The sequence below is a fragment of the Myxine glutinosa genome, chromosome 13 (assembly GCF_964187855.1).
Source record: "Myxine glutinosa chromosome 13, kmMyxGlut1.1, whole genome shotgun sequence".
NCBI lineage: Eukaryota > Metazoa > Chordata > Myxini > Myxiniformes > Myxinidae > Myxine > Myxine glutinosa.
Window position 1 is genome coordinate 48,215,479 of NC_136273.1, and position 14,997 is coordinate 48,230,475.

General features: G+C 44.9%; 1 protein-coding gene across 1 annotated transcript in view; it reads right to left on the reverse strand.

Moving 5' to 3' along the window:
* Nucleotides 1-276: 276 nt before the first annotated feature.
* LOC137438356 (5-hydroxytryptamine receptor 2A-like) overlaps nt 277-14,997 on the reverse strand; it is a 61,790-nt gene continuing 47,069 nt past the window's right edge. Inside the window, exons 3-4 of the mRNA XM_068133472.1 lie at nt 1,019-1,232; nt 277-826 (exon numbers count right to left, since the gene is read on the reverse strand). Of these exons, the coding sequence (XP_067989573.1) occupies nt 277-826; nt 1,019-1,232 (764 nt within the window). The remainder of the gene's footprint in view (nt 827-1,018; nt 1,233-14,997) is intronic.

The following is a 14,997-nucleotide window of genomic DNA, read 5'->3' on the forward strand; positions in this document are numbered from 1 at the left end:
GGATCTGGCACCGTGGATGAAGCAGGCATCCTTCCGGTGTCCATACTGCGCAGTTGATCACAGGTTCATCCAAAAAGTAAACATAAAAATCAGTGCCAAATGTTTTCTGTTCAAATAATGCTGACAATATATTCTGAAATTCAATCAGGAAAATGGGCTTGGCATCGTTTCAAAGCACTTACAAAGTCCAGGCCATCGAGCCTCGAATGATGGGACACCTTGATTGGCTATTCCGTAGAATCCAACTGAAGGTGATAAATTAAAGGACAAATGTTTTTATAGTTCCATAGGAATGTTTCCTCCTCCAGATGTCTGATTCCGTGCTCTACAAGTAATGGTGGGGGAGGCTATTTCAATTGAGAGCACGGGGGAAGGTGGGGGGATCATTCGCTCGCCATTGAGACCGGTTGGTGAGGCACGAAGGCCAGCGTTCGAAATCCAAGCTGCCTCGACACCTGGTGCTAGCACCTGTCGCCGGAAGTCACACCCGATGAAGCGACAGAACGCTCGACGGAAAACACGGTTGAAAAGCGTATAGACTAGTGGGTTGACACCCGAGGATACGTAACCCACCCAGACAAATATGTTGAGAAGGACGGCCAAAACATCCGGATGGCAGGAATCCCGGCAGAGCACAGAGAGGATGTTTGTGATGAAGAAGGGGCACCACATGACAACAAAGAGGGCGAAAACTATACCTAGAACCTTGGTCGCCCTCTGCTCATTACTGATGCTCGCCATTGTCTGCCTGCGTAGCCCACTACCCCATGGTCTCTGCAGTGAGCATGCCTGAGGAGGCAGCTGCGGTGGTGATGGTAGTTTGGATAGGAATGGTAACGGTGGTGGAATAGAGGCGATGGGACGATGCCACCGGCTTCTCCGATGATCAGCAAGTGTCCTCCATGGAGCCGCCTGGCGCCTTCGCCGCCAGAGGTTTCGGCGCAGGAAGCCCAGTTGTATACGGTGGTGGCAGTAACGGTGTTGCCTTCTACGAGACCTAAAAGCCGAGGAAGTCGGTTGTCGTCCGGCATCACAGTGCAATGCCTTGTGCCGCAGGAGACGCGTCGTGAGGCAGAAGGCGACCAGCATTATAGCCAGTGGGACGAAGAAGGCAGAAAGTGATCCAAACACGATAAAGTGAGCAAACGATTCAACACGAATGACACATACGTGCTCGGCGAAAACACTTGCTGGATGGAGGAAGCCCTTGAGAGGGATGGGCATGGAAATTCCTGTGAGAGGAAAGGCACAAGGAAACCAAAAACATCCAATATAAATATCAGATATAATGGGATTGTATTATTATAATATTTTTTATACTAAGTTAAGGCTCATGGAAGTGCTGGAACACAGAATGGATCAGGATGCAACAGAACAAAATGAACAGCATAAAGAAGGGAAAACACCAGCAGCATGGTTGAAGGAAAAAATAGGGGGAGACTTGGGTGAATAAGGGGAGAAGGGAGGATTGATGGGGTAGTTGAGGACGCAGAGGGTGGACAAGATGGATACAGAAGTAAACTGTCAGGAAGAAAAATACTGGTTAGTTGGAAAGAGGTTGACTTGTCGACCGTTAATGGGGTACAAAAATCATGGTTTTGGATGGGGGGTGATCTGAGATGGTGGTGACCAGCTGTCTTGAAGATCTGGAGGGAAGAATGAGATTGAAGAGAATGTAGAAGTTGGTTTCACAGGTGGGGAAAAAGATTAACAAACGAGGTGGAGGTGATCAGTGATTCTGGATTTTTAGAGTTTCTCCAGAAGGGGGTTTATGGTGGAGAAGTGTACCCTGAATAAACCTGGTAGAAGAGGGGGGTTAAGTAGGGTAGGGGAACAAATCACGAGGGTAGAGGGAACAAAACCATGAAGAAGGAAGGAGAAGATAGAGAGACCACCAACCTGTCTGTGATGGCAAAATTATAGGCCCAAAGGGTCAGCTTCATCATGGGAAGGTGTGAGGCTCCCCCAGACAAAAGTGGAGAGCAGTACTCCACCAAGCTGTGAAGGAAGGTATTATAAGTGGACAGGAGTTCAGGTGTGCCAAGAAAGGACTTTGTATGACGGAGGATGCCCAGGCTTTGGCTGACATTGGAGGCCAACTTTGAAATGCGGTTTGCCCAAGAAAGATAAGCGCTGATATGGAGACCCCAGCATTTGAATGATTGTACTTCTTAAAAAGGATTGTTAAGAAAGTAGATGGGGGTGGAGTGGGAGGTTGCCAGGAAGTCCTTTCGGAGAGAGATAGTGAGAGTGTGAGGTTTGTCAGGATTGAAAGACATATTCCAACTGTTTGACCAGCTTGTGATTTTGTCAAGATCAGGAGAGAGAGAAGAGGCTGCAGCCTGCCTGTCCGAAGGATGAGGGTCTCAATGCAGAGGTTGGAGTCATCAGCAAATAAAGGGGATTTTCCAAAGAGATCGTTGATGAAGATTAGTAACAGGACTGGACCCAGAGCACTGCCTTGGGGCAGGCACTCCAGCCTTGTCAAGGAGAGAAGAAGAAAATATTCCATTGAGAACCACATGTTGGCTTCGAGAGTAGAGAAAGTCAGTAACCCAAGCGTGGAGTTGGCCTTGGTTTCCATAGATAGAGAGTTTGCAGAGTAAGACAGGATGCCAGACTGTCAAAAGCATGAGATATGTCCAGTGAGACGGCCCGGATTTCATGTCTGACATTGACGGTCTCCATCCATTGTTGGGAGAGTGGAAGCCCCAATGTCCAAGGTGGAGTGACATAGTCTGAAACCAAATTGGTTATCTGAGATGAAGTTGTTGGAGAAAAGGAAGGACTTCATACCAACTGCGATGATGAATTCCATGACCTTGCTGATGATTGGAAGTAAGCTGATAGGTCTGATGTTGGCAGATTTCCAAGCAGATGGAAGATGACCTAGGGAAAATGACTGGTTGAAAAGGGCAGAAAGAGGATGTGCAAGAGCAGCAGAGCAAGTGTCTAGGACACGTGAGCAGATGCTGTGCGGAACAGTTGCAGAGTCAGAGTCTAGAGTTGCCAGAAACTTCTCCACCTTCTCAGGTGCCAATTATAGAGTGCAGGAATAGTTGGGAACAACTAGATAGGGTGGGTACAGAGAGTGAGGGATTGTGAGTGCAATATTTGTAAGAAAACACAGAATTGAAGATTATGCCTTTTAACGAGTGGCTGTGGTGCCACTTGAAGAGTTAGTACATGGTGTTATGTAGAATTATTATATGTAAGTGCAAAATTTGCTACACTAGTGGAACAAATGTTTTTTTGCATCTATATACCCTTGGCAACAAGACCTGAGTTGGTTCCATTTTTTTCAATGGCGTCTTCGGCGGCCATTTTGAATTTCAAAATGGGCGCCGTTTTTTGCAATTTTGTATGTATTCTAATTTCTACAGTCTTAAACTACACATAGATAACTATAATTACAATAATGAAAGAAATATGAACATTTGCTTTATTCTTTTTATCTTACAGGTATTCATAGACAAGTTGGATTTCAGCTTCACCGCCGCATAATGTCATCGTTTGAAGAGCCGCCTTCTAAGAAGCAATGCACAAATTACGAACTTTGTGTATTCTGCCAAGAGAGAACTCCTGAACCTTTGGTTGACGTTGCTCATGCCAATTTCAAATGTGCTTCATATGAAACATTTCTTAGCAGCTTACACAAAAGAGTGCAACTTGGCAACTTAAGCTATGCGTCAGCTAGTAAGAGACTATGTGATGTTTCTTCAGTAGTACTTAAAGAAAAAAAAGGCTACATGGCACAAGCAATGTTACAAGGCAGTGACAAATCGTGCTCATATCAAACGTGATGAAGTGAACTTTAGTAAATCTTGTGAATCAAAGAATATTTCAAATCTGACGAACCGCAAGAGGGGACGACCATCGAATCCTCAAAACCGAGCAGCACCGTCAACTTCAGCAACAACTGTGTCAACAGTTACAAGATCTCAAAGCAAAAGTGACTCATTCTTCAGAGATAAATGTTTCTTTTGCCAGAAAGATACTAATGAGGTTCTCCATCCTTGTACTAGTTATAGTAGAGGCTCGCATTTCACAGATATTGTCAATAAGAGTGGAAACAAGACTTGGCAGGTAAACCTAGGTGATGTGATAACTTCTGGTGATTTACTTGCTAGAGATATTGTGTACCATCACCTTTGTTACACTCGTAACTGGGAAAAATATGTTCAACGTCCACATCGTAAGGGTGGTGAGTTGTCCTTTGAAGCCAAACAGGAAGAGAACCTGAATTCCATAGCAGCTGAAGTAGAGTTTACAAGCATCATACAGCAAAGGATTGATGAAGGAGAGTTCATCCCCATGCCTGATGTGCACCTTCTGTATAAAGATATCTTCCAGAACCACAACGTTCCTGGTTTTGATCCCAACAAGAGCCTATACTTAAACCAGAAACTGAAGAACAACCTGGATAATGTCGAAATCACAGGCATATCTGGAAAACGATCAACAGTTCATTCCAGTGATGCTGGTGCTCCAGCTATTCGGGCAGCTTCTGCTGAACAAAAGGATATGCAAGCAAAGTTCAAAATTCTCTTTCAAAGTGGAAAGATTATAAGAAATGCAATAACACAGGTGAGGCAACATCCTTGGAAATTTGAGGGGTCGCTAAAGGACAGTATTGAAGTTGGAATACCGGAACAACTGTTCTGTATGATAAGATGGATCATCCAGGGAGCAGCCACCACCAAAACACAATCACGCAATGAAAAGATAAATGGAACATGTGCACTTATTGGACAGCACATCATCCAGGAGTTCAAATCTGATCGGCAGGTGCAATATCAGCCAAAGTCCTCAACTTCAACCTTCAGGTTCACAACTGAAACGCCATTAGGGGTTGGACTTTCACTCCATAGCCATCATGCACACCGCAGTCGCAGAGACATAGACATGTTGTACCAGAGTGGCGTTGGTGTTTAATATCAACTTGTAAAGGAGATCACTTCAAAGATTGCCACCACAGTCCAAGAGAATATGAATGAATTCAATGGCGTTTACGTGCCTCCAGGACTGTTAAAAATCTGCCAATCAGATGCTCAGCTGATAACATAGATGCCAAGGTAGACACAGCTGATGGACGGAACACATTCCATGGGACTGCTCTTGCTGTCTATCAACGAGTTCCCCCAGATGTATCAGAATACGAGACTGTAGCTGAACCACTGAAGCTGCATGACAACACCTCAACAAAACTTGAGAACATCCTGCCAACTGTGACTGAAATGTCTGACTGTACAATTACTGGTAACCCCAAGCCAAGTAGAAGTCCACGCTATGAAAACTTTCAACTTGGTCAGTATCAAGATAAAGTTGTTAATGCAACACAGCAAGACTTTGCATGGCTACTTTCACGGTAGTCACAGAGGCACCATGAAGAGACATCAGACGGTATACCAGTTTGGTCAGCATACAATTCTCGTGTGTGCACTCCAGAAGAGAACAAGACACCCAACCTTGATCAAGATCACACAATGCCTATCATTAAGGCACCAGCTCATGAGTGGACAACACTGGTGACAGTTCTTGAGAAGCTTTCTACCTCAATAGTGTTGTGTGTCCAGAAAACACTGGAACGATCTTAGTTACATTTGACATGGATCTTTACAAGAGGGCCCTAAAGTTAGAATATCTTCATGACCAATATGCTGGGAAATGGATGGTATGCCCTGGTGGTTTCCACACTGTCTTGTGTGCACTAAGGTGCCTTGGGAGGACTGTTGAGCACAGCGGGCTTGATGAAGCTTGGAGCAAGGATCTGTACAGCACTGTGACAGTAAATCAGATACTCAATGGGAATCACCACAATCGTGCTGTTCAAGCTCATGAGCTCACATTAGAGGTATTCTTTGATCTCTGGCTTTCATAATTTCTGAAAGAGAAGCCTGCAGTTGTCGAAGCTCTATCTGCCTGTGTGGATAACTTGATAGAAGCAAACAAGAAAGAGGTAGGCATTCAGGAAGCCCATCACCAACTTCTAATGGAGATTGAACATCTAAACTTGGAAAAGCAGCTGAGTGATTTTGACAGGAGCCACAGTAAATTCCCAATGTATCAATGGGCACGAATGAACATGAGGCAAGTGTTGGCGCTGATTAACTTCACACGTTCACTGAAGCAGCCAGATTTCTTCCTGTACTTGGCGTCTCTAGAAAATTTGTGCATATACTTCTTCAGCTACAACCGACTAGATTATGCTCAAAACAAGTTGTTAGCCAAAGATATTTCTCAAAAAACGTCTGTTAACTGGATATAAGTGTTCTGGTGGATTTTCTGTACAAGGAATGACAAAAATGCCAGAAAAAATGGTTAATCAAAGCGTTTTATGTGAAAAGATACATACAAAATTGCAAAAAATGGCGGCCATTTTGAAAGTCAAAATGGCCGCCAAAGACGCCATTGAAAAAAATGGAACCAACTCAGGTCTTGTTGCCTAGGGTATAAGGATTCCAAAAAACATTGGTTCCACTAGTGTAGCAAATTTTGCACTACAATGACACAACACCATGTACTAAGTGGGAATGGATGGAAGGAGAGCATGCTCCAGAGACAGACTTAACAAGATGCCACCAGGTTTTAGAGGAGGGAAGCAAGTTTGAAAGTTCAATATTGTGGTTGGACAGATGTTGATATTTGGTTCTCTTGAGAGTGGACACACACTTCCGGGCTTTGTGGGATGATCTGAAATTGCCTTCGGTCAGTGTTGTTTTCCAGGAAGAGAAGACAAGTTGTTTCAGAGCAACTTCTTCACCACAGGATTCAGTGTACGATGGGCAGAAGGATGGGTCTGATATCTAATGACCTTCAGAATCATCATCCGTTTGGACCATTTTTCAAACCCAAAGCTGAGGAAGTTGAGTAACATCGAGGATGAATGGAATAGGGGGGTTAAGGTTAAGGTTATGGTGCATTTTGAAGAACACTCCGGCACATTGCATCCATCCATCTCACATGTCCTCAATCTCTACTAAGTGCCGTTCTAGTTCCTGATTGAATTGCTTGGGTAACCGAAGTCCGCAGTTTTTTGGACTGACCTATCACTGTCCATTAATAAACTAACATGTCATTTCAGATCTATATCCAATATTTTAGAAATCTCAAACCAGGAACCCTGTCCCTGTTTATTAGATCATACAAATAGTGCTGTTTATTAAATCCCCTTCATTTTAATATCGTCGTTTGCTTTGCAGATTCGTAAATACTTTCTTAAAGACATCGACATTAAACACAACAACGTTTTAAGTGGAGATTAACTGGTTTGAAAGGATTTGGAAAATGGGACTGGTTCCAAGGAGAACGTCCACCATACTTCACAAGATAAATGGATGAAAATCACACCAGAATATGTTTGTCTTTCCAATTAAATTGTATTTTACATTGATTGAACAGCCATCTAGCACGACTTGAGGAATGACTTCTGGATAAGTTTACTCCTTTCCTTCCACTACATTATATTCTGTACTGCACACCTTCTATTAAACACATATGACGTCTACCCCATGCCGCCTCCACTACATGCCGCCTCCACTACATGCCGCCTCCACTACATGCCGCCTCCACTACATGCCGCCTCCACTACATGCCGCCTCCACTACATGCCGCCTCCACTACATGCCGCCTCCACTACATGCCGCCTCCACTACATGCCGCCTCCACTACATGCCGCCTCCACTACATGCCGCCTCCACTACATTCCGCCTGCACTACATGCCGCCTCCACTACATGCCGCCTCCACTACATGCCGCCTCCACTACATTCCGCCTGCACTACATGCCGCCTCCACTACATGCCGCCTCCACTACATGCCGACTCCACTACATGCCGCCTGCACTACATGCCGCCTCCATTACATGCCGCCTCCACTACATTCCGCCTCCACTACATGCCGCCTCCACTCCATGCCTCATCCACGCACGCGCCGCCTCCACTCCCACTCCATCTCTACACCCATGCCTCCTCCACTCCCACGCCGCCTCCACTCCCACGTCACCTCTACACCCACGCCGCCTCCACTCCCATGCCGCCTATACACCCACGCCGCCTCCAAGCACGCACCGCCTCCACGCACACGGCGACTCCACGCACGCGGGCGACTCCATGCACGCGCTTCCTCTACACCTGCGCCACCTTTACTCCCACGCCTGTTTGTACTCCCGCGCCTGCTAAACCAGAAAGCATCTGCAAATGCAAAGCCCGTCCACGTCCGTTTGTATTCAGACATCTTCTACTTCTTGTTCAGTATGCTCAAAATAACGAAAATAGTTTATAAAAAAAATACAAAATGAAAATGATGATTTTATGCAGCCTTGAGCTTTAAGCTTTAGATCTAAAAAAAACAAAACAATCTGCTTCTAGCTTTTGATTGGTGAACAAATTAATTGACCCAATATGCAAATTATTAAAATTTCAGGTCAATCGCATGAAAATTGATGATTTAATGTGACGCTGACCTTTGACCTTTTGTCAAAATTAATAATTTTCCTTCTACATATTCTCATAATAAAGCTTTGGTGAAAATTTGATGACAAAACTCAAATGGTAAAAAGGTTACAGCCCTGACACGGACGGACACTGTACACACATGGACACACACACACACACACACACACACACACACACACACACACACACACACACACACACACACACACACACACACACACACACACACACACGGGGCGTGAGGGGAGGACACACACACAAGGGGGCACAGAGGGGGCGTGGGGGGTCTCTGTCTACCAGTCTCTGACATCGACTGGGAGAAATTTTTTCTCACTCCTCCATGCAGAATTCTTTCAGCTGTGCGATGTTTGAGGGGTTTCTTGCATGCACAGCTCGTTTCAAATCCCCCCACAACATCTCGATGGGATTTAGATCTGGGCTTTGACTTGGCCATTCCAGAACCCTCCATTTCTTTCTTTTCAGCCATTCCTTGGTGGATTTACTGGTATGTTTAGGGTCATTGTCATGTTGCAAGGTCCACCTACGGTTGAGCTTCAACTTTCCGACAGATGGCCTCACATTATCCTCAAGCACCCTCTGGTACAATGAAGAATTCATAGTGGATTCTATGATGGTGAGCTGCCCAGGCCCTGATGCAGCAAAGCTGCCCCAAACCATAATATTTCCACCACCATGCTTTGCAGTTGGTATCAGGTTCTTGTGGTCAAATGCTGTCTTTGGTTTTCGCCAAACATGTCTTCTGGTACTGTGGCCAAATAGCTCTACCTTTGACTCATCTGTCCAGAGCACATTGTTCCAGAAATGCTGGTCTTTGCCTAGGTGTTCATTGGCAAACTTTAGTCTTGCCCTGATGTTCTTTCTGGACAGCAAAGGTTTCCTCCTGGCACACCTCCCATGTAGATCAAATTTGTGCAGCCTCTTTCTAATGGTAGACTCGTGCACTTTGACATCAACAGTGGCAAGAGCTACCTGTAGGTCCCGTGATGACATTCTGGGGTTCTTAGAGACCTCTTTCAGCATCTTGCGGTCTGCTCTCAGGCTGAACTTGCTGGGGCGGCCTGGCCTGAACAAGTTGGCATTTGTTTAGAATCTTCTCCACTTGTAGATGATCTTCCGGACAGTCGAATGATTGATTTCAAATTGTTTGGAGATCTTTTTAAATCCCTTCCCAGACTCGTAGGCATCTATAACCTTCTTTCTGAAGGCCTCGGAGAGCTCTTTTGATCTAGGCATGGTGATGCCGCACACTTCAACAACAAAGAGCAAACCAAACGAAATGTCTGAGGTTTAAATAAGACAGGTTCCTCTGAGATCCTCTCTGACGATGTTGGAATCATTTGCACCTGAGCTGGTGCACCTGATTCTAATTTTAGGTATTTGAAGTAGTGAAAAATGTCGGGGTGTACTTACTTTTTCCACATGCGAAATTTGCATTTATGTTTATTTAAGTTATACAATGGACTACAAAATGTAAAAAAAAAACACCTTTAGAGGCCATTTTTCCCCGCAAGCGGGGGTTGGCCTTTTTCGGGGACCGTGGTTGTTGTTGTTTTTTGGGCCCCTTTTTGAAGCAATGTTTTACGGCCGGTTGCGCTTCCTGCTGCCAACTCTTTTTGTCGCCTTTTACGACAAACAGGGAATTACCAGCAAGCTGGTACTCAATTTGCCGACCTCGGAAGGATGACAGACTGAGTCAACCCCCCTGGCGTTAATTCAGCGATCGACCGGGATTACGAAACCCAGGATCCTAGGATCCTAAGCTGGCACCCTAGCCGCTAGCCCAACACCAGGCTATACAAAATGTAAATGTTTCATGATATTTGTTATATTATATCACCTTTATCTATCAATATTGTTGAAATGAAGATCAAATAACTGTATGTTGAAATATGTTGAAAAAGTCAAAACTTTAAATGGGGTGTACTTACTTTTTCACGTGACTGTAAGAGAGCCGTTGGTCTGTCTGTGTGTCGCCATTTTTCTCAGAGATGGCTGAACAGATCTTCTTCAAACTTTCGGAGGTCCATTAGTGACTGCTTGGGAGTGTTTTACGGAATTTGTATTCTTTTTTAAAGTTCGTTTTTTGGATTAAAAAAAAATCTCTCTATAGTGCCTAAGTCTTTTTGATTAATGACAGTTAGATACAAGTATACATTCGCATAAATAAATACAAAACAACTACCAGACATTTGAACACAAATATATAATCAAACAATTCCGGAAGCGGTCGAAGTTGGTGGTAAGGCTTCTTCTTCTTCCTAAACATCATCATACTTCTTCCTAAATGTCATTACTCCAGAAACGTGTTCAACGGCACAATCACCAGCATAAATTCAACAAAAAGGTAAAATGATGATTTGACATTTGTGATGGATTCTGATTTGGATGTAATTGCTTTTCCATGATATTTGTCCTCATTTCAAATATGTTAATGTTGTACACCACTCCTTTCCTATGGCATCTCCAGGCACTGCATGACGTCATTGTCGGGCACCAAAGGGGATCTGGCAATGACGCGCGCTGAAAAGGAGTACTCAGTTTTCACTCTGGTGCTTTGTGCTTTGGCAAAAACGGTATTTTTGTACACCGCTCCTTTCCTATGCCATCTCCAGGTGCTGCATAACGTCATTTCCGGGCACCGAAGGGGGCCCGGAAATGACACACGCTGAAAGGGAGTACTCAGTTTTCACTCTGGTTGTTTGTTTGTTTTGTTTTCTTTCTTTTAGTGGGGCGGCTTAACCCAAATATTCAAAAGAATTGTGCATTTTGTGAAACAAGCACCAAATTTGGCACAAATGTACATTAATATGTTGCGAACATTTTCAGATATTGGGCCACTTGAAATTCCGTAATTTTTTTTTTCAAATTTTTTCAAATTTCGTAATTTCAAATTTTTTGGGTGACACCGTCACAATTTCGGTCTTCGAGGCCGCCGATAGGCAAAGTGTGACCGGAAGGGACGAGGTTCTCCTGACCACGTGGCCCTCGATCTGGGAAGCGAGAGGCGTTCCATTAGTGGACGCGCCCCTCACGCCCGACTTTTGGGCGGCCCCGGCAGGCCGTTTGTTTTGACGTTCCGTGACAGGCCCCGCACCCCCACCTCTGGGCCGACCGGAAGCTTGTGCTGAGTACATCATACCTGAACAACTCAGTGAGGCAGAACACAGCAGTGCACACCAGGGTGACCCCTTCAGTGCATAAACCAATTAACCTGTCCACTGCAGGGCATATAGAAATGAAGTTATTTTCTGCATATAATAATAATATAAGTTCAGTTCTATATAACAATTTCTGTTATCACCACTACCACTACAACTACCACTACTACAAGCTTTGTCTGGAATTTTGTGGACTAACAGACAAACAGACATACAGACAAGCTGGGATCAAAACACTACCTCCTTCCACCATTGAGTGTAGAGGTAAACATCATGGAAATTATATCATGCCCTTGATTTAATTCATGCTTACCCGTGTATTTGCTTCACTGGTTCACAAGGTCTTTTGCATACATGTAATTCAGACTCTCGTCTTCATTGCTGACCACACAATGTTCGCAACATATTAATGTACATTTGTGCCAAATTTGGTGCTTGTATCACAAAATGCACAATTCTTTTGAATATTTGGGCTAAGCCGCCCCACTATATCGGCCGGCCTCGAAGACCGAAATTGTGATGGTGTCACCGGAAAAATTTGAAATTACGAAATTTGAAAAAATTTGAAAAAAAAAATTACGGAATTTCAAGTGGCCCAATATCTGAAAATGTTCGCAACATATTAATGTACATTTGTGCCAAATTTGGTGCTTGTATCACAAAATGCACAACAGGTTTGCTATGCTGCTACACTATTTCTTGTTTTCTTGTTTTCTTGGTTGTCCGGGTGATATCTCAGCCATCATTTGAACTAGGAAGCTGAAATTTCGGCACAATAGTGAGCAAGTACTTTGTCAAAAACAGTATGTTTTGTTTTTTAATTAATCAATTTATTGATTAGTTCTTAATTATTATTGATTAATTAAGTACTTATACATTTCCTTTCTCTTCTGGGCATTATCTCAGGCACCTTTTGAGTTAGGAAGCTGATATTTGGACAGGACAATGACCAAGTGATTTGGCTGTAAAGGGTATTTTTGATTTATTGATGAATCAATTAATCGACTAATTATTTAATTATTTGATTAATGACAAAAAAATTTTTTTTTTTAGTTACAGATTCGGATGAAATAGTGGTGGTTTATGTGTTATATTAGCCAATTGATTAATTATTTCATTTGTTTATGATTATTATTTATTTATTTTCATTATTAATCGTTTATTTATTTTCTTTCTCATCTGGCCAATATCTCAGGCACCTTTTGAGCTAGGAAGCTCATATTTGGACATGAAAATGACCAAGTGATTTGTCTGTAAAGGGTATTTTTGATTTATTGATTAATCAATTAATCAATTAATTATTTATTAATTAACCAATTAATTATTAAATTTTTCTGATTAATGACTTATTTAATTAATTTCCAAAAAGTTACAACTTCGGATGAAGCACTGTTGGTTTAGGTATGCTATTAGGCAATGGATTAAGAAAATATTTTATTCTATTATTTATTGATTTTAATTATGCAATTAATCAATCAATTATTGTGCACCTCTCCCTTCCAATACAGTATTTATGCGCCGTGCTAGAGGATGTTATTTATTTATTTGGCATGGGGGCGGTGTACTTTGAATGTTTCTGTACTAGTTTCTTTTCCCCTCCCCTCCCCCTTCCACTCCCCCCACTCCCTTCCTCACCCCTCCCTTTCCTGCCTTCCCCCCTTTCCCCATCCCAACTCCTCCTTGTACTTACATAAAACACATTCCGTTTTGTGTTCCCATCTGAGCACTTCCCTCTTCATGCTGTCACATGATATATATCTCTATATATAAAGGAGGAGTGTCTGTCTGTCTGTCTTGATGTCCGCTTATAACTCAAGAACTACACATCGGAGAAAAGTTTTAGACACAGATTCGGAATCAGCATAAAATCCCGGTGGTTATACGGTACTTTTTATTTTAATATCAATGGTTTAAAAAACCGCGCCAGCTGCATTTTCGTGGTGTAGTTTGTGGCGGCACTATTGCCCCTTTCCGATCCCATGATGCATTGCGGTTCCGATTCGCGATGAGGTCTATGCGCTATCACCGACACTTTTCCACCTTTTCCATACCTTTTAATCAGATTTACCTTATCGTCCATCGTAACCACATTACGCTTGGAAACACTAGCATTATCCTTCTTTGGACCCATGGCTAAGACAGACAGAGTAAAGGAATACTGTACGTCGCCTCTGTTGTGAATGCGAAGCAGCGGTTGCGCGTATGTACAGTATACTGTACGTACATATTTATATATTTTTAATGTGCTTTTTATTGTACTTTAAATTGTTTTTTAGCTTCTTTTGTTTATTTTAAATATATTTTTAAGGAAAACAAATGTTTTCACGTCCGTAGGAGTGTCGTAAAGTCGCACATAATGACAAAATGCGCGCCATTTTTTCGTGCCAAGAACGAATAAACGGTTGTTTTTTTTTAGTCCCCCTCCCCTCCCCCTCCCCTCCCCCTCCTCCTCCCCTCCCCCCTCCTCCCCCTCCCTTTCCCCCATGCCCCTCCCTTTCCCCCCTACCCCTTCCTTTCCACCATACCCCTCCCCCTCCCCTCCTCCTCCCCTCCCCCCCTCCTCCCCTCCCCTCCTCCTCCCCTCCCCCCCTCCTCCCCCTCCCTTTCCCCCATGCCCCTCCCTTTCCCCCCTACCCCTTCCTTTCCACCATACCCCTCCCCCTCCCCTCCCCCTCCCCCTCCCCTCCCCCCTTCTCCCCCCTCCCCTCCCCCTCCCTTTCTTCCATGCCCCTCCCTTTCCCCCCTACCCCTTCCTTTCCACCATACCCCTCCCCCTTCCCTCCTCCTCCCCCCTCCCCCTCCCTTTCCCCCATGCACCTCCCTTTCCCCCCTACCCCTTCCTTTCCGCCATACCCCTCCCCCTCCCCCTCGCACCTCCCCCTCCCCTCCCCCCATCCCCTCTCCCTCCCTCCCCCCTACCCCTCCCCCCTCTCCCTCCCCCTCCCCCTCCACTCCCCTCCCCTCCCCCCTCCCATCCCTCCCCCTCCCCCTCCCCACCCCCCTCTTCTCCCCTCTCCTCCTCCCCCTCCCTCCTCTTCTCCCCTCCCCACCCTCTCCTCCCCACCCCCTCTTCTCCCCTCTCCTCCTCCCCCTCCCCCCTCTTCTCCCCTCCCCTCCTCTTCTCCCCTCTCCCCCTCTTCTCCCCTCTCCTCCTCCCCCTCCCCCTCTTCTCCCCTCCCCTCCTCTTCTCTCCTCTCCTCACCCCCTCCCCCCTCTTCTCCCCTCTCCTCCTCCCCCTCCCCCCTCTTCTCCCCTCCCCCTCTATTCTCCCCTCTCCCCCTCTTCTCCCCTCCCCCCTCTTCTCCTCCCCCTCCCCCCTCTTCTCCCCTCCCCCCCTCTTCTCCCCTCCCCTCCTCTTCTCCC